The 27,463-nt window shown below is 35.2% G+C and overlaps 1 protein-coding gene across 1 annotated transcript in view; it reads left to right on the top strand.

Moving 5' to 3' along the window:
- EDIL3 (EGF like repeats and discoidin domains 3) overlaps positions 1 to 27,463 on the top strand; it is a 524,672-nt gene that overhangs the window by 479,309 nt on the left and 17,900 nt on the right. Inside the window, exon 10 of the mRNA XM_010588258.2 lies at positions 11,460 to 11,615. Coding sequence (XP_010586560.1) covers positions 11,460 to 11,615 — 156 coding nt within the window. The remainder of the gene's footprint in view (positions 1 to 11,459; positions 11,616 to 27,463) is intronic.

Raw genomic sequence — 27,463 nt, 5'->3', positions numbered from 1 at the left:
TGTGCAGACCTATGCCATTTTTCAACTCTTGACATTGATGGGACGCTGCCCCAAGGCAATTCAAAGCATTTGCCTCATGCTGGATTCCTGAGAGGACATGACCCTTCCCACTTCCTTTAGTAAGGACAAGGAATAAAAATGTCACATCTAGATTTTCTTGTGTATGGTTGTTTTAGCCTAAGAATAAATCACCATAAAATGTGCATGCATCTAGTTAAGAATGAAAAATCTAGAATTGAGGATCACATGTTCTGATGAAACAAAACGATATACAGGACTCTGTATGATTTTACAGATTGTGGGAATGACAAAGTTTTATATCAACATAAAATACCTAGCTCCAGCAAACAAGGTACAGAATATTGTGGTGTTTATTGTGTCAACTCCCCTATTTTTCAGGGGGTTCTGGATATTTAGGATGTACAGTGTGATTTGTCTTATTTTCAGAGCTCTTAAGGTTTTTGTTACAGAGAAAGATTTATGTAACTATATAAATTGACACATCTTGTCTAGGTATTTTGTACATCAGCCTCTAAAATGTATAATCGTTATACAGAATACGCACATCTTTGATAAAATTGTATTTAATAAGATAATTGCCAAAGACGTATTCACACAGCTTTTTCAAATGTAAACAATCCAATTCTGGCTCTTGAAGTATATGCAAGTTTGAGCACCAGTTCACTGAATTCTTAACTCTAGGAAAGATGCCAACACCATGCTTACCCAGGCACAGTAACTGCACACTGTGCTGTCAGAAAGCACTAAATAACAAGTTATATCAATTCCTGCTTAAAGGTATAGTATTGTTTTCTAAATTACATGTAAATTATTTACCGGTAATTTTCTTTGTTTTCTACTTCATGTAGGCTGTGACATTGCTGTAATTAAAGTATCTGGATAATATTTATTGGATGTCATTATGCTCTTTGATCAAAGACTTACATTAAGTCTCAATCAACCAATCAATAATGACCCTATCAATTACAGACTAATTCAATTAGATTCCCCCCTGAATTTTTTATTCATGAAATAAGTAAAGTTCCTGGCCTAATCAAAATCAGGCTTGAAAGGTAAATAAAGAAGACATGTTAATTCTATTCTCCCAGGATGATATTATTTTTGATGGACTCAGCAGGAAGTCACTTTCAGTAACCCAATAAGAAAAGTATGATTCTTTTCCCTAAAAGTTTTCAAAGTTTTATATTTTTCTCCAAACCCGTTTTATTCTTTCTGAAAGATTTGCAGAAATTGAGTGATACCTGACCTGTTAACTTGATATCATTGTTAGCTGCTTGTAACTCTACTTGTTTCAGAATCATTTTTCAAAACAATTCAAAAATAAAATTTATATAGAATAGTACAAAAATCTGCTCTTTTAAAAAAAGACAGAAAATCAAAATAGCTTTCCTTTATATGGCATGATTTAACTAAATCAATACATAGACCTTAGATTTAATCTTTATAATATTGTATTACTAACCTCTGAATGTGTTTATTAATAAGATTTCTAATTTTGGTGCTACAGCTGCTAACCAAAGAGTCAGCAGTTCAAATCCGCCAGGTGCTCCTTGGAAACTCTATGGGGGCAGTTCTTCTCTGTCCTATAGGGTCGCTATGAGTCGGAATCAACTCGATGGCACTGGGTTTTTGGGTTTTTATCTTTTAAACTTTCCAGAGATTTAATGAGAAGATCTTGGTAGGTGGACTTAGATTTACAACTATTTTCACGTACGAAGTTCTAGTGAAGCCGTGTTGAATTTTCTGAAGTATTTTCCTGAGAACTAAATTTGGAAGTTTCCTCTGCAGCCGATAAAGCACACCTGATTGTAAGTGTTCTTGTACTGAGCTTCTGAGGAAATCACTTACATCATTCTAACTCACTCGACTTCTGAGTCGTGACTGCTGCAGCTTTTGATTCCTTTCCCATTAGTCCCCAAGTGTGCACACCATGTACAACACCAGATGCCGTTCGGTAACTCTCCAGGCCCTGGGCAGAGTCCTTGGTAATTAAAGTATGAAGAGCTCTGACATCTGAATCAGAATAGTCCTGTCCAAGACCCAGAGCCTACCCTGTGGACTAGAGGGCATAGCAGTCATTCCACTACCACCGGAAACTACAGGAGGTAGCCAAAGGTGCTTTACCTTCCAGTGCCTCACCGCACTTGCCTACAGAAAGAATACCCAGTAATACAAACTTGGCAAAGGTGGATGAAAATACATAGTAGATACATGTTAGCTCATTGTATCCTAAAAAATGAAAGCATTCATTCCATACACATTTACTGAAATACCCCCATGTATGCCAGGTACATGGTGAACAGCAAAGGAACAACATAGACCAAGTTGTCTGCCCTAATGAAGAATAACAGAATGCCTCAGATTTTGTAGAGTCCCTGGGTCCCAGAGGCACCTCAGATGAAAGACCTGGTGATCTACTTCCAAAACATCAGCCACTGAACACACTGTACAATGCTGACAGTGTTAGTGACATACATGGGTCACCATATGTCAGAATCGACTCAACAGCAACTGATGATGGTGATGGGTGGTGGTGACAAGAATTTATAAGAATAGATCGTTCTTCCTATATTCAGAGGAAAACAGCAAAAGTAGGCAAGGCTCCCCTTTCCAGCAAGCTGAGCTGTCCTGCCTGAATGTCTGATGGGTCTGGCCCAAAATATTGTTGATATCTGATGGTCTAAAAGAGAAGTCTGACAACTGACTGTTGCAGCTGGTGAGAGGCAAAGGAGATCCCATAAGATCGGTATGCTAACAAACACTAGGACTGTCCTCTCTCTGTTCAAGTTAGGTAAAGAAGAATAAAACAAGACAATATAGGGCCTATTTGTAAATACACTGCACAAAAAACACATAGGAATTATTCTAAAGAAATGAAATAAAACTATAAAAGTCAAAAATTTTCTACAGAAACAACATATTAGGAGAAGGTATATGAATTCATTTTCTCCATGAAATAATTTTTTTTTTTTTAATATAATAAAGGAGTCCTGGTGGTGTGGTGGTTAAGAGCTCGGCTGCTAAGAAAAAGTTCAGTATTTCAAATCCACCAGCCATTCCTTGAAAACCCTATGGGGCAATTCTACTCTGTCCTATAGGTTTGCTATGAGTCGGAATCAACTTGATGGCAGCAGGTTTTTTTTTGGTATGAAATATAACAGAGAAGGTGAGATGAATGTTGCAATGAAGGCGGTATCTTAAATGATAACATATTTTTAAAAAATTAAAATATAGCAGTAAAAATTTCACTGCCCAAAACAAAATCCATAATGTTGAGGACAAAATGGAGGAATGCTCAGAGAATGCAGAGGTGAAGAATTAAAAAATAAAAATGAGGAGTGAGATAATATTATAAAGAGGAAGATTAGGAAGTAAAGAGCCAATCTTGGATAACTAGCTTTTTAGAGTGAGAAACCAAAAGAAACAGATGCAATATTATAAAATATAATACAAGAAAAATTTTTTGAGTATGCCTCAACCACCCCCCAAATAGTCTACAACATTTATTGACTCAACATTGTTCTAGGCAAAAGCAGTAAAAATAAGCCCTTGCTGAGATATATCCTACTATATTATTATTATTATTATTATTATTATTATTATTATTATTATTATGTAACTGTCAGCCAGGCAGAGGGAAAACAAAGAAGAAATGGATTATTCATCAAATGGTGTTGAGAAAATTACATTCTTATAAAAAATAAAATTTGATTCTTATGGTACATCAATATATATACGTAAAATCAAAATGCTTAGATATTTTTTAAAGATCATTGAAAAAATTATAGGCAAACATGTAAATAATTGATCTAATTAAGTAGAAGGTTTTTTTTAGGCATACAAAAAATATACAGTCACAAAGGACATGATCAATATATTTAAGTACAGAAAAATTTAAAATGTGTCAAAAATAAAATTAAATGTAGAAAATTAGGGAAAAAATTCAACAAATGTAACAGAAGCCAAATATTGTTACTTTATAAATAGTTCTTGAACATTAATATGAAAATTCTAACCCAAAAGAAAATAAAGGACATTAAAGAGAACAGATGTAGTATTAGTATGACTAATTGATTAGGAAAATATAAATTTAATGCCACTTAATGCCATTTAATGTAAATTAAAAGTTAAAAATTCTATTTTCAAATTGCCAAAAATGTAAATTTTTTTTGTTTTATATAATTGCATTTTATTTATTTTTTGTTGTACTTTTTTAGATGAAGGTTTATAGAGCAAATTAGTTTATCATTAAACAATTACTACACATATTATTTTGTGACATTAGTTGTCAACCCCAAGACATGTTAACACTCTCCTTCCTCTTCTCGACCTAGGGGTCCCCCTTACCTTTCCTGTTCCCTCCTGCCTTGTCATCCTTGCCCCTAGGCTGGTGTGCCCATTTAGCCTCCTATATATGGATGAGCTACAAGTATTATTGTTTGTTTTATGGGCCTGTCTAATCTTCGGCTAAAGGCTGAATCTCAGGAGTGATTTCAGTACTGAGTTAAAAGGGTATCCGGGAGCCATACTCTTGCAGTTTATCCAGTATCTGTCAGACCAGTAAGTCTGGTCTTCTTTTTTATTTTTATTTTTTGGTGAGTTGGAATTTTGTTCCACATTTTTCTCCAGTTCTGTCCAGTACCCTCTACTGTGATCCCTGTCAGAGCAATCGGTGGTGGTAGCCGGGCACCATCTAGTTGTGCTGGACTCGGTCTGGTAGAGGCGTGGTAGTTGTGGTCCATTAGTTCTTCGGAATAATCTTTCCCTTGTGTCTCTGGTTTTCTTCATTCTCCCTTGCTCCAGACGAGTTGAGACCAGTGGATGGTCGCTCACAGGCTTTTAAGACCCCAGAGGCTACTCACCAAAGTAGGATGTAGAATCAAGAATGTAAAATTTCATAAGACCCAGGATTAGCGAGTATTGGGAGAAAGAGTTACCATTAAAAAAAAAAAAAAAAAAAAAAAAATTTTTTTATATAGTGTAGGTGAAAGTATATAATCTTACTACAGAACACTGCAGTAATATATATTACATTTCAAATGGGGGGTCCTATGTGCCTACATGAAAATAATTGCATCAGTGAGCAAAGATAGTTTATTTCTGTGTTGTTTCCTGTGATAAAAGAATTGAGAACAAATCCAGTGAACCTCAGTAGAGAATTAGTTAAATAATTCTTTTATCCATTCAGGCACCTATAACAAAGAATGTTATAGAGCCATTACAAATCAACATTATTTACCTGTGGAAATATAAATATCCATGGTAAGTGGGAAAATGCAATTTACAAAGTGCATGTATATGCGAGCTTATTATTATGATGATTTACGGGAATAGAAATTACCTGAAAAAGTGAGTATTTAACTGGTGTTAACAGGATTAACAAGAATTAACTCTGAGGAGTACAATTACAGGTCATTTTAACTGTGTTCCTTATGTCTTTTTGCACCATCTAAATCATTCACAAGGAGTGTTTCATACTTTTATGATCAGAAAAACTAGACATATGCTTAATTTTTAAAGACATATCTTTTGACCAGGTAACCCTAATTCTATGAACTAATCCTATGGAAATAGAGATATGTGGCCAAAATGAAAGAACTTGGATTTTATATGAATATTAATTTTAATTAAAAATTAAGAAGGGAAAGGTGAAGAAAATGTTCTAGAGAGAGTGATTGTGATAAATCCTTAAAATGACTTTTTGGTCTTAAAAAGTAGTTAAATTACAAGGATAAGTACTTGTGGCATATTAAGGAATAAAGAATTAACTAGCTGGCTTACAAATACAATGAATAGTGTAAACCAGCATCTGGTAATCGATAATATTATTCAAATATGAAATACAAAATATTTGCCTAAAAAATGCATATGTAGGGGAAAAGAAGCATAGATTATATCTGGCGTGAGACAGTTGTTTTATTTTAAATCTTTTGTTTTTCTAAAAAAAAAAATTCTGCATAGTACATATCACTTGTATATTGAGAAAGATATTTAAAATTAAAACCTCAAAATATAAAATGTCTTTAGTCATCATGCTACCTCTCAAACTTTTAAAAGTATAGAGTTTAACAACTTGCATGATTCTAAATAAACTCTTTTTTAGAAGTGTATAGTCATAAACTGAGAGCAATGATGCAGTTCAGGTTGACATATGGCATTGTTCATGCTGTAATTGCAGGTAATTGTTAGGTAGGGAATCATCTCAATTTGGAATCCAGGTCAGATGATGCCTGGATATTTGGAATCTCTACAATAAGCTAGGTGTACTACAAAACATACTTTTGGGTAATCACTTGCCCTGAGAAAGCTTGTTTATGGCACCATATATGTGCTATAGGTGATTTATATGTGAAAGGGGCACCACAAAACATCAGTAACACAGAAATATGTGTCTGTCTTTTGAAAGGCTATTTTATGTTTTAATTCTTAAAGTTCAGCATGAAAAAAGTAATGGATGTATTGAATATTTTTTAATATTGTTGGAAATGTTTTTAGTAAAGGGAATCATGTAATGATTTTGCTGGGATGCATGTATTATCAGGCCTCCATAGTGCTTTAAGGATTCTGAACCTATATATTCGTAGAGCTAATAGATCAAATCAGATACAGGGACTAAATAATATTTCATAATAAGTTAATCATTTTAACTAACTGGCCTGAAAATATGGACTAACAGTGTAACCAACATCTGTTAACTAACATTATTGTTCAGATGCCAAGTACAATTAAAATGATGTGACTTAAATGTAACTAGGATTGTATATGACTCTTTCATATAAGTATGGGATTTTATACTGAAACCAAAATGTTATCCAAATATTTTGTCTATAATGTCGTTTTTAACAGCTAGATAATTATTAGATTCAACCATATTTCTGTTTAATGAGTTAATTTTACAAAGCTCCCTGAATGTTTAAGAAAAAAAAAATCAAGATCACTGCTATAACATATAGGCAAAAACTAGAGCATTTTAGATGCAGCTAAGTGGCGTATTTCCGTAATAAATCTCTTTGGTCTCTTTGTTCACTTCTCTTTTACACCTATTTATCTGTATCACTTTTTTTTTTCTCACCCCTTCAAGAATGTCTCCGTGAAAATCAAGTTATTTTCTCAGACTGCCTATCTTCTTCCAGGCAGCCATCTGTCAGGATGCCATCCAGATGTTGAAATGGAATTTATCCTGATCTTTCTCAAACAAATACTCTGAGTTTTTCTGTGCTGTTTTTCTAAGTTAGATCCACTCTTTAAAAATATTTATCCTTTTCTAAAACATTACAGGAAGTTTTACAACAAAAAATCCATAATCCTCATGCAATACTTTTTTTTATCTAATTATGTATCCTTCAGCCCTCTACCAACATGCATTTCTCCCCTTTTTTAAATTCTTATCCTTAAAGTGAAATAAATCACTCAATAGAATTTGAATTCTCCTTTTTCCCTTTTCAGTATTATTTTAGCATCACTTCTCTATAACTATACCATCTTATTGTTTAAGTGAGGGTGCAGAATATTTCATAAAACTTGCTATAATATTTTTAGTTAACCCTTTAACCCATAAACAGGAATGTCCAGTTTATTTGATTTGTTGCAAATTTTTCCTGCTATCAGTAAAGATTAAATGACCATTTTTTATATGTCCTGAGAAAAATGACCAAAATATACTATGATCCAGAAGCTGTGTCTAGCACAATCTGACCACCCCTTCTCTCTGTTTCTGTATTTGTGCTTCTAGTGATATGCTTTGAGACTTATATTATTTCTCTTAGATTTATTTACTTTGTTTTATTATTGTCAAAGTCCTATATATTTTTACATGCACTTAATAAATAATAACTCATCTACCCATTGCTGTCGAGTCAATTCCAACTCATAGAGACTCTATAGGACAGAATAGAACTGCCCCATAGAGTTTCCAAAGCTGTAGTCTTTCCTGGAGCAGACTGCCACATCTTTCTCCTGATTAGAACTGTCACCGTTTGGTTAGCAGCTGAGTGCTTAACCAGTGCACCACCAAAGCTCCACAATAACTCATCTAATCCTCATAAAATCTTATGGGGATTATTTTCCTTGTTTTTCAGATAAGGAAATGAGAGAGAGAGAGAAAAGCAGCTTGCCCAAGGAAGTACAGCTAGCAAGGGCATAGCCAGTTCAGGAACCCAGAACATTCGCTCAACTAGAGAGGACTGCTTCTCACAGTCACATTCCTGGAGGTCAAAGGGACTCTAGTTAGCTGTCTTTCCCAGTAAAAATTTGTTGTTACCACTATGACACTGTTTAGTTTATCAGTAATGTTACCCACATAAAAAAACAATAGAATGTCAGCTAGCATTTTCTTCTATGACATGTAACAGCATCCTTAGCCATGTTTTGGTGTTTGTTCATAGAACATACATAGTTTAAGCTCAGTCCAGCAAAACTTTTGAGGGCATGTTACATATAAGGCACTTTTAATACAGATCCAGACATGAAGGGCAGTGCAGTAAGCCAAATGTCTACCCATGAGCCAGCTCAGTGCCCTAAATAGTCTGCTGTATTTGAGTCAAACCCTGGGAGGTAAAGATCTAAAATATCAGAAGGCATTCAGTCCAGTATGGTTGCAGTTCAGTTTTAACCCAACTTTAATCTACAAGAGGACAGAGTGGTCCTAAACCAGGAGTTAGCACTAGGCTCTCAGGATCAAGCTTTCCTGGGATCATCCTGCATCCTGAACACTTAGGCTGCATGCCCCCAGTGTGTCTCAGGGTAAGTTCTGTACATGCCCTGTTTCAGCAACCTTACGTTAAGTGTGAAGTTGCTGATTATTTTTGTGCTGAAAGAAGGTTTGCTCAGGCCTGGTATTCTAAGTTTAATGTAGCAGATTCTAGGACAAAATCCAGCTTGAAACAGATTGCTGACTATTTCAGGAGAAGATGCTGACTTAACTGGAACAAAAAAGAAAAACATTTCTGGATCAAAAAAATGCTGGAGAAGGGGAGCAGTTAGAGTGGGAGAAAAACATATCTGTTGGAAAGAGCCAAGGCACACAACTTAAGGAGAAAACATCTCCACCCAGCAGGAAACCTAGCTGACTTGAAGAAATATCAAAGAAAAGGAGATGTTGGAAGACTCCTCATTGAGTCATCTTAGCTAAGGACTTATAGAAGTTTAGGGTCTGAAGAATCCAGCCCTGGACGTATTCATATCCGCGGTGACACAGTCTGAGTTCCTGTGTGTTTACAGCCTGTGATGGTAACACAGTGACTCAGAGTTTGGAATTTTTTTTGTTTTTTTCTCTTATTGTTTATTGAGTGTCAGTAACACTAAGAGCACTTGGAAGACCAGCAGCTTTGCCCAGATGTCTCAATGCAATTAGATTCAGATTTAGGACAACAAAAGCAATCCATATTTTTAAACCCAGATAGCTAAAGAACAGAGGGGAAATTCATGATAAAAGACAGGGCTCTCCTAGTATCGTAAATTCAGAATTGTTGTTGTTTAGGACTTAGAGATGCTATCAGCTTGATGAGTGTGGTGAGAAAATTTGAGATTCTTTAGACATTTCTAAATAGTCACAGAAAACAGGAAAAAAATCATTGAGTGAAAATGTGATCCATGTGTTAGTCCTTTACTCTAAGAATCAGTATGTCTGGTGGGCCATCGAATCAGAAAGCCACATATTTGAATTTGGGATCATAGGGTCGCTATGACTCAGAATTGACTTGACGGCAACGGGTTTGATTTTTCTTCTTTTTAATTTACTCACTTTATCTTTGGATCCCAAACCAAGTTATGTCGCCTCTCTAGGCATTTGTTCCCACGTCTGTAATGTGGAGATAATAATCTTACCTCACAGGGCTGTGGTGAGGACTAAATGAGTACATACAAGAAAACCCTCAGCACAGCGTGAGGTGTCAACTGTTTCCTTCCCAGTGTGTCATAATATTTCTGTCCGGCATTACTGCTGGACACACAAGGTATTTTGTAAGGTATAAGACATGTTTGGAAAACAGCAACAACAAAAAGTTAGTTTTGATTTTCTGATAAATTTTTAGAAAAGTTTTAATAAACCATTAAAGGTGGTCTTCTGTCTTAATCAGCTGCCCAGTTTGATTCAAAAATCATCAATGCATGTTCCAAAAATGAGCAAAAAGCTCAACTGGTTTTTTAAAAAAATCTATTCCTGGGCTGTGACACATTGGGAATTTTTTTTCACGTTTCTGTTGGCCTTGATGTAATTAAATATGGTCTTTTTGATTTGCATTATCCCTAGTTCTCTCTCTCACTCATAGCCTATATTTGACCCATGACTGCCTATTTTTGGCTACCTTATGTCTGACAGGATGGAAGACTTGAAACGGAAACAAAGGACATAGTGGTTGAAAGCCACTAAGGTCACACATGGGATCATCACAGTTAAAGTTGATAAGATCAAGGATATAGCAAGGCACTTAGTCATAGGAAGTAGGTGGAAGTAGGTGGCTATTGTAGAAGGAGAGAGGAAGCTATAGATCAAGGAAAATAAATAAGACAAAAGGTAAAGGTCTTACAAGAGTTGCCCACATGGAAAACAAAGCTTCCTAGATTTTTTTTTTTTTTAAGTTAGCATTATAAAATATAAGAACAAATGTGTGGGTGAATTTGAGAATTAAGAGGAAAAATACTGAACTATTACATATTCTTCTTTGATGAAAGTCATCCATATTATCTTTCATATTTTTTGCATTTCAATTAAATTTTGGTGATTTTAATGCTTAATAAACCACCGTAGGTTTTGTGTCCTTTATTTCACAGGCAACAACACATCATGAGCACAGATACTACAAGTCAAAATGCGTAGTTTTAATCCTTTGTTTTTGAAGGGTGTTGACTTCTACCTCAATGTTTTAGTACTTTTGTTTCTGAAAGAGGATTTTCATTGGACAATGACTACTATTCCTCAATTATATATTACCAAATTGATTAAAACTCATGAAAACAGGGTTGACTTATAATGTGTAATTTTGAGACATCTAATACCATTTTTGCCCCTGATATGTACACAGCTACAATTTTTATTTTTATTATTATTTAGTTGACTAGTAAAGCCAGCAAATTGAATTATAAGCACAAGCTGTGGGACTTAATAACCAGTTTCAAGAAGGTCAGCCTTCCCAGCTCTGTACTATTTCAGTGACAGCTAGATGAGTCAGTTTAATATAAAAAGAATTGGTGGACTGAAGTTCCCATCATCTTATTTTAAAACGGTCAAAATGAGTGTTCAAGGAGCTTGGACTAAGTTTACCCAGTGGCAAAAACAAAGTTATAAGCCAATGATAGACTCAGTGATCAGTTTCAAAATATTAATAAACAGGCAGATTTTTTATTTTGGCATATATGTTTCTTAATCCCTTGAGTTCAAGGGACTTGCAAAATTATGATAAACCCTATTGTATCTAAGTTGTGTCTTTTTCTTTCTTTAGGTGGATCTTCTTGTTCCTACCAAAGTGACTGGCATCATCACACAAGGAGCTAAAGATTTTGGTCATGTTCAGTTCGTAGGGTCCTATAAACTAGCTTACAGCAATGATGGAGAACACTGGACTGTGTATCAGGATGAAAAGCAAAGAAAAGATAAGGTAGGTCATCCAGGTGGTTTGTAAAGTGCACAGTTGAGGATCAAATTGTACCCAAATTTGATTGAATGAACTGCTTTATACATCTGTACTGAGAGTAATGACCGCATATACTGTAAAACTGAGCACTTTTGGCGTAGCGGTTAAGAGATTGGCTGCTAACCAAAATCTACCAGCAGCTCCTTGGAAACACAATGAAGCAGTTCTACTCTGTCCTGGAGGGTCTCTGTGAGTCAGAATCAAGGGCAACAGGTTTGAGTTTCTTATACTATAGAATATACACTAAACAAAAACCTTTAAAGAATAGATCTGTAAAGGAACTGGTAGTCAAATATGTAATGGTGTAACCTATAGAAAATAAATTACTGGTAATATTTCACATGTTATCAATTATCTAAAATCCAACTATGTAAGATTCAGTTTATATTTTATAACCCTAACAGAAACTTGCATAGTTTATCAGAAGGCACATGTAAAATAGCACTGTTTGGACAAAGGATAATATTCTTCTTATTATTAAGATAAATTTTTGACTTTAGAAAAAAGTGTTCTTTGGAGAAGAATGTTTCAAAGGTTAACTAAAGTATTTTGAAGCGTGTTAAATCTCCTTGATTATTTTGACAGGAATTTTAGAAATAGACTAATCTTGATATAATACTAGTTCATCAAAATAAAAAAAGGGGGGGAGGATATTCCTCTGTTCAGTTTCCTGGATTGCATTTTAATTTATAAATTTATAAAATTTTTCTTTGGCCTGTGTAATCTGTATTTTAATTATATGTAAGCTTTTTTTTTTTAAAGCTTATAGCATTTTGAATATTTTTTTCATAACCCAGACCCAGTGCCATCTAATGGATTCCAATTCATAGCAACCCTATAGGACAGAGTAGAACTGCATAGCCAGGCATTTTTTCCATAGTATTTACTAATTTCGATTTCTGTTAGACCCCTGGAGAGCAAGCACTCAAGAGCAGTATCGATGACTAATTTGGATCAGATGTTAAAATATGGCCTAAGATGGATCAATGAAATTGAGCTGTTTGTTGCTTAGAGTCTTCCTGCAAAGAACGCTAGCTTTCTGAAGACATCAATAGAAACCAAATCTCTTAGTTCACCGGGTTGTAGGAAAATACTACAAATTCTGCCACTTAGATTAAATAGTTTTGAATTAATAATCATTTTTCCATTTAATCTAGACATTTTATTCCTGTGCTGTTACCATATGTTAACTCATACGGTGGTTGGCAATCTCTCTCTTCCACCATTCAAGACAGAGAATTTATAAATATTCCCAGAAAGACTAAACCTGGAATGGCTATTTCAGTTAGTCAACAGTCAGAATTCAGTTCACATAAAATTCATATTAGGGGAGACGTGTTCAGGTCAAGATCATGAAAGCCACATCCATTTACATTTCACTGTCTCAGAACACCCATATAACACCTCAGGGCACACTCATTTAATATCTCAGAAAGTGGTGTATCTTAAAGTGTCACAGTTTAATTGGGAGCACTTACTTTTTCCTACAAAAACCCAGTGCTGTCGAGTCTAGAAGAATATAAAAAAAATAATTCCATGTTTTATAATCAATGGCATTTTAGATTCAGTGGTTATGGGATATTTTGTAAGACTGTCTTTGAATTTATTCAATTAGGTGTTGACATTGTCTCTCACAACTTATTGTGAATAACTATTTCTGTTTTGTCTTTCACCTTTTAAAGGAGGCACTCTGATGCTTAGAGAGTACAAGTATGTTTCACAAGATGACCGTATAAATTAAAAAGCTCTTGAAATTAACTTTAAGCCAAATAAATATTTCATCAATTAACTATGTGTAATATTCAATAAAAAGCACATTTACAATAGTGAAACTCCTATATAAGTTAATTTAGGGAAGGAGAGTAAAGAAAAACATGGCCAAACCTTTAAAGTGGTGAACTATTTCTTTGTCTCCATTCGTATTAAACATGTGACTTAATGATTATATGTAATTTTTTTTCCTTAATAGATAGAATATACATTTGCATATTAATGCATTCTATTTCATTATCTCAATCTGAAACATACTTAAAAGTTTTGTGTTAAATTGGTCAAGTGCTTGTTTCAAGTTTCTGTATCTTCCTGATTTTATATTTACTTTTATACTATCAGTGACTGAGAGAGGACTGAGTGAGAGAGGAGTGTGCAAATCTTCAACTACAATTGTGGAGTCATCTATTTTTTCTTGCATTTCTATCAGTATTGCTTTCATATATTTTGTGACCCTGCTTTAAGTTGCAAAAATGGGTGGGATCATCATGCCTTCTGGATCAAATAACCCCAGTATCATTGGAAAATTACTTTCTTTATCCCTGGCAATATTTTTTGCCCTGAACTCTACTTTGCCTGATATTAATAGAGGTGCTTCAGCTTTCTTTGGATTAGTGTTATCTTGGCATAGGTTTTATCATCCTTTTACTTTTAACGTACTTGTGCTTTATGTTTGAAATGCATTTCTTCTGGACAACATAGAGTTAGGTCTTGCTTTTTTTTTTTAATCTGACAATCTCTGCCTTTTAATTGGGGTACTTAGAACATTTGTGTTTGATAAGACTGTTAATGTAATTGGGTTTAAATCTGTCAATTTGCTATGTATTTTCTACTTCCTCCATCTGTTCTTTGTTTCCTTTTTCCTACTTTTCTGCCCTGTTTTGAAATAATTGGGTTTGTAGTCATTCCATTTTGTCTCCGTTGTTGGCTTATTAGCTATAACTCTTTGTTTTGTTATTTTAATGATCACATATCAAAGCCTTTTTTGTTTTTATACCATTTATGTAAGGTATAAGAGCTTTACTATAGCATATTTCCTTTTCTCCCCTCTCAACTGTTGTGTTATTGTTGTCATACAGTTTACTTTTACATGTTTTATAAATTCCACGCTATATGAATATCACTTTAAGCAGTCAGTTATCTTTTTAAGATATTTAAGTCATAAGAAAAAAAATATTATATATACCCATGTATTTAGCAACCCTGGTGTTTTTGTTTTGTTTCTGTTGTATAAATATTTTCTTTTATTATCATCACCCTTCTTCCTAAAAACTTCTTTTGATATTTCCTGCAGTGTAGATCTCCTGATGTTGAATTTTTTTTTTTAGCTTTTGTATGTCTGAAAGAAAGTCTTTATTTCACCTTGAGTTTTAAAAGATGTTTTTCTGGGTATAGAATTCTAGGCTGATGTAATTTATCTTTCAGTGCTTTAATGATATTTCTCCAGTGTCTTTTTCTTGAGAAATCTTTTCATCCTTGTCTTTGTTTCCCTATACGTAACTTGTCTTTTTTATGTGGCTTTTTTTAAGATTTTTTCTTTATCATTTTGTTTTGAGTAATTTGATTATGATGTGCCCTGAAGTATTTCTGGTCATGTTTCTTGTGCATGTTGTTCATTGAGGATTCTTGTATCTCTGGGGTTATAGTTACCATCAAATTTGGAAAATTTAGCCTATTATTTATTTGATATTTTTCTTCTAACCTTTTCTTCAGGGACTCCAATTACATTTGCTTAAATTTATCCCACAGTTCATCAACGCTTTACATTTTTTTTTTTTTAATTTCTACTCTCTGTTTCATTTTGGACAGTTTTTATGGCTGTGTCTTGAAGTTTACAGTATTTTTTTCTACAGTGTCTAATCTTCCATTAATTCCATCGAGTGTATTTTTCATCTCAGATGTTGTAGTTTTCATCTCTGAAAGTTTTTTGTTGCTGAATTTTATATATTAATTGTCTCTACTTAACTTTTTGAACACATGGAATATAGTTCTAAAATATGTTTTAATGTCCTTGTCTGCTAATTCTAATATCTGTGTCAGTTCAATTGATTTAGCTCCTCATTATGGATTGTATTCTTCTGCTCCTTTGTGAGCCTGATGTTTTATTAGATGCTAATAAAATCGTGAATTTTAATTTTTTTGAATGCTAGATATTTTTGTCTCCTTACAATTTTTCTTGAGCTTTGTTCTGCTTCACAGATAAGTTCTATAAAAATAGTTGTTTCTTTCTGATCTTGTTCATAAGATTTGTTGTGTGTGGGACTGGAGTCTAGGGCTAGTTGTTCTCCAATACCCTACCCAATGTCCCATGAATCTTGAGATGTTTGGTATGGTTAGTGAAAATAGGCACTGTTCATAATCTTAGGTGAATACCGAGGCCCGTGACTTCTAATCATTTTAGGTGTTTGTTTCTTCCCCCTTGGGTAGCTTCCTCACATGTATTAGGTGATTAGTTCTCAGCTGAATGCACAAGAGGCACTTTTGCCAGTTTTTGGAATTCTATGCCCTGTTCTATGAACTCTAAATGCTTTGGTTTCCTCATACTCTCAGCACCGTCTCCTCAGTTCATAGCATCAACCTGGCTCCATCTGGATTCCCCCAAACCCTCCGAGTGACAGCCTGAAAACACTCAGGGCAATAAGCTGGTATAAGTGTGAGACTCTCCTCATTTATATCCTGTCTCTCAGGGATTGCTCTTCTTCATTGTGAGATTTCTAGTATCTTATAAACTGCTATTTCATATATTTTGCACATTATTTTCTTGTTTCCGTTGGGAGGGTAAATTCAGTTCTCATTATTTCATCTTGGCCAGAAGCATAAGTGATAGAAACTGTAAATGAAGAGTGTGGGTAACAGAATAATTGTGAAATCTTAAGTATTAAAATCATTACCAGAATTTTAGACTAGGACAGATGCCACTGTTTACTAACTGAATGATCTTGTACGCATTCTTTAACAGCTCTAAACTTAGTTTCTTCATCTCTCTAGAAGAAATAATAACAGTATAATACCTCATAGGTTTCTTATGAGGTTTATATAAAGTACTTACCATAGTGTTTGTCACATAAGAACTTATTAAAAAGTAGCTGTTATTATTATTATTAACAAAAGAAAATTTTTAAAACTAGTAAAATGAAATGATTCCAAAATCCTATGAGCCTGGTATTCTGAAATGTAGGATCAGATGAATATAAGAGCCCTAGAAACGTAACTCCCCAAGCATCAACAAAATATATTATACCTATAAATCCATGGACTTAGGAACTGTATTTATTATAACACATAATTTTGACATTGCCAAGATAAGTCTTAACTACAAAGAAATAGGCTCCCACTAGGCAAGCTGGAAAATTGTGAGAGTAAACAGATGCATACTATTTATATTTACTGAAAAGTACGTATGACAGAATTCTCACGTGAGAAAATAAATCACAGTGACAATGTATCCAGTGTGAAAATTCTTGAAATATTAAACCATTTTCATACTATAAACATGTGACAACTTGCTACACTTAGCCAATTTAACCAGTGATTTTTAAATTAAATTTTGCCAGTTTATTTGAAATATCATAGCTAATTAGATAAGTTTACCATTTATTAATGGAGGAAACAACTAGCATTCATAAGCTTTACATAAAAATGCAACTGTTAAAATTATAATACAGTAATGCTTTATGCAGAAGAAGGGAATACAGGGCATTGGACCTCCCCATTCCTACATAGAATGGAATGCTATAAAATAAATGAGAAAATACTTTGCACAAGTTCTTTGAACACCTGGAAAGATAGGTGATATATATATAGAGAGACACATAGCAAAAAAACCAAACCTTTCCATCCAGCCAATTCTGACACAGAGTGACACTGTAAGACAGAGTAAAACTTCTCCATGGGTTTTCCAGCCCTGGGAGCAGTAGTTAAAACAATAGATTGCTAACAGGAAGTTTGAAACCACCAGTAGCTCTGGAGAAAGATGTGGCAGTCTGCTTCCACAGAAATATACAGCCTTGGAAACGTGAGATCGACTCGATGACAATGTGTATAGGGTTTCCAAGGCTGTAATCTTTACAGAAGTTGACTGCCACATCTTTTTCCCCTGGAGTGGCTGGTGGGTTCAAACTGCCAACTTTTGGGTTAGCGGTGAAGTGCTTAACCATTATGCCACATGGGCTCCTACTATATATATATTTATATACAATTTTTGTGCTTTGTTATTATCACTAGCTACATTGGCTATAACTTTATATATCCTTCGGAAGTGTGCTTTTATTCCTTGGAGTTAGGTGCCCTCAAGTTGGTTCCAATCCATGGCGACCCTATGTACAACAGAAGGAAACACTGCCCAATCCTGCGCCATCCTCACAATTTTAGTTATGCTTGAGCCCATTGTTGTAGCCACCGTGTCAGTCCATTTCATTGAAAGTCTTCCACTTTTTCACTGACCCTCTACTTTACCAAGCATTATATCCTTCTCCAGGGACTGATCCCTCCAGATAACATGTCCAAAGTATGTGAGACGTAGTCTCAGCATCCTTGCTTCTGAGGAGCATTCTGGTTGTGCTTCTTCCAAGACAGATTTGTTTGTTTTTTTAGCAGTCTACCTTTTTTTTTTTTATGGTATATTCGGTATTCATCACCAACACCACAATTTAAAGGCGTCAGTTCTTCTTCAGTCTTCCTTATTCATCATCCAGCTTTCACATGTATATGAGGCTATTGAAAACACCTTGGCTTGGGTCAGCGCAGCCAAGGTGACATCTTTGCTTTTCAACACTTTAAAGAGGTATTTTGCAGCAGATTTGCCCAATGCAATGCGTTTTTTGAGTGCTTGACTGCCGCTTCCGTGGGTGTTGATTGTGGATCCAAGTAAAATGCAATCCTTGACAACTTCAGTCTTTTCTCCATTTATCATGATGTTGCTTATTGGTCCAGTTGTGGGGACTGTTGTTTTCTTTATGTTGAGGTGTAATCCATACTGAAGGCTGTGGTATTTGATCCTCATCAGAAAGTGCTCCAAGTTTTCTTCACTTTCAGCAAGCAAGACTGTGTTGTCTGTATAACACACGTTGTTAATGGGCCTTCCTCCAGGCCTGATGTCCAGTTCTTTTTCATATAGTCCAGCTTCTCAGATTATTTACTCAGCATACAGACTGAGCAAGTATGGTGATAAAGTTTTTTTACGCACACATTTTCTGACTCTAAACCACGTGGTATCCCCTGTTCTGTTCGAACAACTGATTCTTAATCTATGTACAAGTTCCTTATGAGCAGAATTAATAATTCTGAAATTCCCATTCTTCGAAATGTTATCCACAGTTTGTTAAGTTCCACAAAGTTGAATGCCCTTGCATAGTAATAAATTGCAGGTAAACATCTTTCTTGTGTTCTCTGCTTTCAGCCAGGATCCATCTGACATGAACAATGATGTCCTTGGTTCCACATACTCTTCTGAACCCGGCTTGAATTTCTGGCAGTTCTCTGCCCATGTGCTGCTGCAGCTAATTTTGAATGAACTTCAGCAAACTTGCATGTGATATAATAATATTGCTTGATAATTTCTACATTCGGCTGGATCACCTTTCTTGAGAATAGGCATAAATATGGCTCTTTTCCAGTTGGTTGGCCAGGTAGCTGTCTTCCAAATTTTTTGACATAGATGAGTGAGCACTTCCAAGGCTGCATCTGTTTGTTGAAACATTTTAATTGGTATTCCATCAATTTCTGGAGCCTTGTTTTTCACCAGTTCCTTCATTGCAGCTTGAAATTCTTCCTTCAGAAGAATTTCCTGATGATATGCTACCTCCTGAAATGGTTGAATGTTGACCAATTCTTTTCGGTATAGTGACTCTGTGTATTCCTTCCATCTTCTTTTGATGCTTCTGCGTCATTCAATAATTTCTCTGTAGAGTCCTTCAATATTACAACTAGATGCTTGAATTTTTTTTCAGTTCTTTTAGTTTGAGAAATACCAAGCACGTTCTTCCATTTTGGTTTTCTAACTTCAAGTCTTTGCATATGTCATTGTAAAACTTTGTCTTCTTGAGTCACTCTTCAAAATGTTCTGTTCTTTTACTCTTTTACTTCATCATTTCTTCCTTTTGCTTTAGCTACTCAAAGTTCAAGAGTAAGTTTCAGAGTCTCTTCTCACATCTATTTTGGTCTTTTCTTTCTTTCCTGTCTTTTTAATGACCTCTTGTTTTCTTCATATATGATGTCCTTGAAGTCATTCCACAACTCTTCTGGTCTTTGGTCATTAGCATTCAACGTATGAAATCTATTCTTAAGATGATCTCTAAATTCAGGTGGGACATACTCAAGGTCTTACTTTGGCTCTTGTAGTCTTGTTCTAATTTTCTTCAGTTTCAACTTAAACTTGCATAGGAGCAATTGATGGTCTGTTCCACAATCAGCCCCTGACCTTGTTCTGACTGATGATATTGGGCTTTTCCATTGTCTCTTTCCTCACATAGAGTTGATTTGATTCTTGTGTATTCCATCTGGCGAGGTCCATGTGTATAATTGCCATTTATGTTGGTGAAAAAAGGTATTTGCAATGAAGAAGTCCTTGCAAAATTCTATCACAGGATCTCCTGGCATCGTTTCTATCACCAAGGCCATATTTTCCAACTACCTATCCTTCTTCATTGTTTCTAACTTCTCATTCCAATCACCAGTAATTATCAGTGCTTCCTGATTGCATTTTTGATCAATTCCAGACTGCAGAAGTTGGTAAAAATCTTCAATTTCTTCATCTTCAGCCTTAGTGGTTGGTGGGTAAGTCTGAATAGTAGTATATTAACTGGTCTTCCTTGCAGGTGTATGGATATCACCCTATCACTGACACTGTTGTACTTCAGGATAGAGCTTGAAATGTTCTTTTTGATGAAGAATGCAACGCCATTCCTCTTCAAGTTGTAATTCCCAGCATAGTAGACTATATGATTATCTGATTCAGAATGGCCAATGCCAGTCCATTTCAGCTCACTAATGTCTAGGATATCGATGTTTTTGCATTCCATTTCATTTTTGATGATTTCTAATTATCCTACATTCATACTTTGTGCATTCCATGTTCCGATTATTAATGGATGTTAACAGCTGTTTCTTCTCATTTTGAGTTGTGCCACATCAGCAAATGAAGGTCCCAAAAACTTGACTCCATCCATGTCCTTAAGGTTGACTCTACTTTGAGGAGACAACTTTACCCCAGTCGTATTTTGAGTCCCTTCCAACCTGAGGGGCTCATCTTTCAGCACCGTATCAGACAATGTTCCACTGATATTCATGAGGTTTTCACTGGCTAATTATTTTCAGAAGTAGACCCCCGGGTCCTTCTTCCTAGTCTGTCTTGGTCTGAAAGCTGTTCCTCATGGGGTCCTTCTTCCTAATCTGTCTTGGTCTGAAAGCTGTTCCTCATGGGGTGATCTTGCTGGTATCTGAATACCTTTGGTATAGTTTTCAGCATCACAGCAAGACACAAGCCCTCACAGTATGACAAGCTGACAGATGTGTGGGGGATTCTCTAGAGAGGCCCTTTGAATTACCAGCACATCTTAGAAATTAATTTTTCTCAGGTTGAAGAAGTAATCTCCTATTGATTCTTAGTATGTGTCTTGTTTTCCATACTTTCCTAAAAGAAAAAAAAAAAACTTCAATATTTGCAAGTACTAGTTCAAGTACTGGCTTTTCTTCAAATAAATGTAATAAATAAATGGAATATGTCAGTGCAAAACATATCTGTGGAATGTAGATGCACCTATCAAAATAAATACAGAGATTTCTAATTCCTTCTGTTTTTGTTGACTTCTTACTTTAATAGATTTTAGGGTGGGTGGATACATAAGTTTGATAAACATCTGGAAAATAGATTACTTCCTAAAAATAATCTCAAAATAATAGCAGTTTGCTAGATTTACTATAAGTGGTGTAAATGAAATTCTAAAAACCTAAGAATGCCCTTTCTGTCTCTCATAAGTCAGAGCTGACTAAGCCCCAGGAAAGCAATGCCAAGGAAAAAATAAGTGTACACAAAACCGTTGCTGTCAAGTCAGTTGACTCCTAGTGACCCCATATTGACCCTACAGGACAGAGTAGAACTGCCCCGTAGGGTTTCCAAGGAGCACCCAGTGGATTCAAACTGCTGACCTTTTGGTTAGTAGCCGAGCTCTTCACCACTGTGCCACCAAGTTGAAATGCATATATGTATATATGCGTGTGTACATGCACACCAAAAGTCAGTTGAAGAAAAATAAATTTTAGGATAATTTTAAGGATTGAGATGAAATAGGATATTACCAGTTTCTTTATTCCTCAAAGAAAAAAAGCTCCTTTTTTTTTTTTTTATGGTATGAATTCAGGTTTATTTGAGCATCATGATTTTATGAAGAATACATTTTATATTATACTGGATGAGAAAAACTTGTTTTCATTTCTAATCTTCCCATATAAGTACTCTTCCTGAGATTAATTATTGCTTTACTTTAGCTTACAATCTGAAAAATTAAATACTAAAAGTATCTGTCAAAACTTTGCAGATTTCCTGCTAAATGCAATAAAGAAACTACTCCAAGAGTGTAAAATGCATGTGACTTTCACTGAGCAAAGGAACATTTGACTTTCAAGTCAGAAATATATCTAAATCAATGTTGTAGAAAAATACAAATTTAGTTAAATGCTAGAAGATATTGTAGACTAGAAAGAAAGAAATTAGAATGTATGGACTGTAATTAGACATTGCCATCACATACTCAATAACAAAAGATTTAAAGTGGAATTTTGCTTAAAAAAAAAAAAGCAGACTACTTCAGCACATTATAAATCTTATGAAAGCTCTGTGAGCGTGGTGAAAAACTGGTATCCCGATGAAGGGAAAAGACATTTGTTTTTCTTCTTCTGACTTTTGATGTGTACGTACACATGCACATATGCACATATACATTTAAACGTATATTTAGACATTCCTATGTATACATGGAACCCTGGTGGCACAGTGGTTAAGAGCTTTGGTGAGCTAAGGCTGCTAACCAGAAGGTTGGCAGTTCGAATCCATCAGCCACTCCTTGGAAACCCTATGGGGCAGTTCTCTGTCCTACAGGATCACTATGGTCGACTTGATGGCAACAGGTTTTGGTTTTGTATGTACATATATTTTCCTTGGCATTTCTTTCCTGAGGTTTAGTCAGTTCTGACTAATGAGAGGCAGAAAGGGCATTCTTATCTCTTTAGAATTTCATTTATACCATTTATAGTAAATCTAGCAAATTGCTATTATTTTAATTTTTTTTTCAGTAGTAATCTAATTTCTGGATCTACATTAGACTTGCACACCCATCCACCCCAAAATCTATTAAAGCAAGCAGTTGATAAAAACAGAAGGAATTAGAAACCATTGTTTGTATCTCATTTTGAAATGTGCATCTATAAAACATCTCACAGATATATGTTTTGCAGTGTAATATTCCATTTATGTATTATATTTATTTGAACAAAAGCTGGTAGTTGAATTAACATTTGTAAATATTAAAGAATTTTTTTGTTTGTTTAGAAAACCAACCACAAAAATCAAGACACAAATAATTACTAGGTTCTTTCACGGTAGGTGTAAAAAAGCATTGAAACTTTTCCCAGGGTGGAGTCCTGGTGGTGCTGTGGTTAGGTGTCTGGATCCTAACCAAAAGGTCAGCAGTTCTAATCCACTAGCGCTCCTTGGAGTCCCTATAGGGCAGTTCTACTCTGTTTTATAGGGTCGCTATGAGTCAGAATTAACTTGATGGCAATAGGTTTGGCTTTCTTTCTTTCTTTTTTTTTTTAGTTTTACCCAGAGTAAAACCTTTATTTCAGTCAAATTTTTGTTTTTTAAAAACAATGCCACATATTCATCAAGAAGTACCCAACAGCATCTTGGTGTATTCTTTAATTCAGTGGTTCCTAAAATTGTCTGATTATAACACTCATGCAGAAGCTTGTTAAAAATAGATTTCTGGGCCCAGCCTCAAACTCGGTAGGGATGAGTTGGGAATCTAAATGATTACAGAGGCCCCAAGTGATTTGACTAACATGTAAGCCTTGGAAAGATGACTAGAATTGAAGCCAAAAACAAAATGAAATATTTGGAAACTAAGTGTAATTTTGTATTCTTATAGTTTTATAGTCAGAGCAGTTTATTATACAGGCAGCCCCTCGATTATGAACGTCTAATTTATGTACATCCCAAAGTTACGAACCAACCACCATAAAGCCTATTAAAAATTCAAGGTCCATATATAATGGTTAGTAATGATAAATGGGAGCTACTTTGCAACTCACATTGAAACATTATTATTACTGTATTATGATGTGAAAGATGTTTTAGTGCATCTGGAAGTGTTTCTTTAATGCTTTTGATGCATAGAAAAGTACACTATATACCAAGACATGCATTTGACTAACCGATGTTAGATACGAACCGTGCCTGTTACAATTTAACATACAAATTCGATTTAAAGACAGATTTGGGAACAGAACTCATTCGTAATCCAGGGACTTTCTGTTTTATGATTCTTTAGGACTTTGTTCGGCCTCTAATTGGTTAGTGGAAGTCTATATAAACCAGTTTCTCCAAAATTAGTTTAGATTTTTAAAAATTTGCCAATTACCTTACGAAAATCAAAAAAGTAAACATGTACTAGCTTTAAACAAATACTGAATTGAAATAATAGACTTAAATAGTTCAGAACACAGATTAGATGGAAGTGCCTAGAAGGATGTGACATTTATATTCATTCAAGTTCAGCAGGCAGTTGTTGTCCACCCTCCCAGATACACTGTGGGATAGAAGAGCTGAATGCAACATACTGGCTCAAAAATTTCACAGTCTAATGAGGAGCTTGGGAAAGGTGGAAAAATTTTGATGCAGCCATCTTATTTTGAAGACTCAACATAAAATCTGCCAAGTGATAAAAACAATGGATAAAAACAACTCTAGAAAAGTAATGTAGACCCTTGGGTGGTGCAAATGGGTAAGTGATTAACTACTAATCGAAAAGTTAATGGTTCAAACCAGCCCAAAGGCACCTCAGAAGACAGGTCTGGCAGTCTACTTCCAAAAGGTCACATCCTTGAAAACTCCAAAGAGCAGTTGTGCTCTGCAACATATGGGGGTGCTTTGAGTCAGAATTAACTGGACAGCGACTGGTTTGGGCTTTGATTTATGGAAAAAGTAGTACATAAACCATGTCAGTGTCATAAAAGCCCCTGACTCTCCAAAAGGAAAAAAAGTTCCTGTCCCAGCTCTCTACTTCTTTCTCAACACTGGTGTGAAGCATAGAAGCAGCAAACTCACCAATTCTCATTCCTAAACTCACCATAATCTATATTGGAGATCGTATTCAAATTCAACAGTCATTTTAGATACCACAGAACATTCTGTCATTTCCCCTGAAGCTGACTCTTTCAGGGAGGCGAAATTAAATTTGAATGTTTAAAGCCTCAAAAGTGCAGCTCTCTAGTGAGGCAGAGGTCAGATGAGATGTCAGTACAGTAGTCAATAGCCATGCTCTTCTTTTGAAATTTGATCTGAGTGACAAATTTAGAAGCTGAAGAATCCTTTAGTAAGTAAATAAAACAGAATTCTTTATAGGAATTCAGCAAAGAAGATTATAGTAGGAGAAAAAAACCAAAAAGAGTGAACTAGTCTTTCAAGCTGGAGCAGCTGCATGTTTCTGGGCAGAAGGACAAGGTCAGTTTCTCTCGGTATTGCATGGACGCCATTAGTCTCATCTACTCTCAGCCTTGTTACTATTTTCAAGGCAGAGAGGGGAAGAAAAGAAGCTGCTTTTCTGAAAGCAATTTCCAAGAACTAATAGCCTTTATATAAAACACTCACATTCAAAAATAGCAAATGAATTGTGATTCCACAGGATAGCAGTTCATAGGTCGTCACAATACTGTACGTAGTGTTTGGTGAATGACTTAATTAAAACTGAAGTTAAGAGGACAATGATATAGTTTCAGCATTGTCTAAAAATAAGAACAGTGTTATTTAAATGAACACCATCTGGTATCAACTGCTATTTAGAACATTATCTACTTTCTTTCTTGTCTTAATTCAATATTGTGAGACCTGAATAAGATATGTGTTGGTGTGAAGGACACAGAATTGTCTATATTCAAGTAAAGATGGCTGTTCTTGGATTTTTGAATTTAGAAAAACCTACCTGAAAATGTTTCCATTTTGGCAGGATGTAAAGTTCAATGATGAATTTATCCTTTTTAGATTTTAAAGTATATTAGATAGTCCTGCCCAGGTTTAGATAGAGGGAAATGATAGCTAATGTTCCTTTTTTTTTTTTTTTTTTTAATGCATTAAAAAATGCACGGTTTAAGAAATTAAAAAAAAAAAAAGGCATTGTCTTGAGTGTTAATATGATGATCAAGACTAAATGAAAGCTGATTAAAAAAAAAAAAAAAAAAAGTTCCTGTCAAGTCAATTTTGACTCATGGAAACCCCATGTGTTACAGAGTAGAACTGCTCCATAGTATTTTCTTGGCTATAATCTTAATGGAAGCAGTTTGTCAGGCCTTTCTTCCACTGAGTGGCTGGGTGGGTTTCAACCGTCAGCCTTACGTTAGCAGCTGATAGCAAACCACTTGTGCAACCCAGGGACCTAGGCTGATAATAGACAGAGACAAAATATTTAGTGAAAGCACGCAAATAAAGAAATAGTAATTATTTCCTCTGTCTATGTATAAAAAAAAAAAAAAAAAAACTATGTATACTGACTATCAAATTCAAGAAAATTCTGTAATTTATTTAGTTCTTATGTTTCATACTGTTGCAAAAAACAGAATGGGATGCTGTGGTAGTCCTATACAACTAGATGTTGCCTGGCTACCACCACTGACTGCTCTGACAGGATCACAATAGAGGGTCCCGGACAGAGCTGGAGATAAATGTAGAACAAAATTCTAACTCACAAAAAAAGACCAGACTTACTGGCCTGACAGAGACTGGAGAAACCCTGAGAATATGACCCCCAGACACCCTTGCAGCTCAGTATTGAAGTCACTCCTGAGGTTCACCCTTCAGCCAAAGATCTTCAGCCAAAGATTAGACAGGCACATAAAACAAAACAAGACTAAAGGAGCACAACAGCTCAGGGGCAAGGACTGGAAGGCAGGAGGGGACCGGAAAACTGGAGAGGAACCCAAGGGCAAGAACAGGAGAGTGTTGACATGTCATGAGGTTGACAACCAATGTCACAGAACAATAAATGTGTATTAATTGCTTAATGATAAACTAGTTTGCTCTGTAAATCTTCATCTAAAGTACAATAAAAATTTTTTTAAAAGAATACCTAGTATGAAAAAATTCCAAATGAATAATACAGAAAAAAAAAAAAGAATGGGATGCATATAGATTTTTCTAAATTCTCTGACTAAGAGGTCCATATCTTGGGAAATATCCAAGTACAGAAGAGTTAATTTAACAAAATGGAAGTAGTTTGCAGACCTAGATGGACTGGTAATAGATAGCCCTGTTGGACAAATCTGAGTTAGGAAAGCATCATATGGTCATCAGCGAGTAGTCTAATAGCAGTTGTTAAGGCACACAGACAAAACAATAAGGGCAGAAGGCTGGATGCAAGTCCAGAGGCAAATAGACTGAGCTGGATCTGCTGCAAGGAGGACTATATTTCCATTTCCATGTTTAACGTGAACTCCAAGTATCCTACCTACCGAATGATGTTTGTACCTGAACCTGGAAAAAAGAAGGGTAGTGGTTAAATGCTGTGGCTGCTAAGCAAAGGGTTGGCGGTTTGAATCTGCCAGGCACTCCTTGGAAACTCTATGGGGCAATTCTACTCTGTCCTATAGGGTCATTATGAGTCGGAATCGACTCGACGGCACTGGGTTTGGTTTTGGCTTTTAAGAACAAGAATGGAAGGGGAAAGCAGAAAATGGCACTTACTGGATATAGGTGAGCAGGAGGTGTGTTATTAATTTATATAATTGCAATGTAGGTTACAAAATCAAGTGACTAGGTAGATGCTAGAAATGAAAAG

This window comes from Loxodonta africana, chromosome 2 (assembly GCF_030014295.1).
Source record: "Loxodonta africana isolate mLoxAfr1 chromosome 2, mLoxAfr1.hap2, whole genome shotgun sequence".
NCBI classification, from domain to species: domain Eukaryota; kingdom Metazoa; phylum Chordata; class Mammalia; order Proboscidea; family Elephantidae; genus Loxodonta; species Loxodonta africana.
This window is presented reverse-complemented; position numbering and strand designations above follow the sequence as displayed.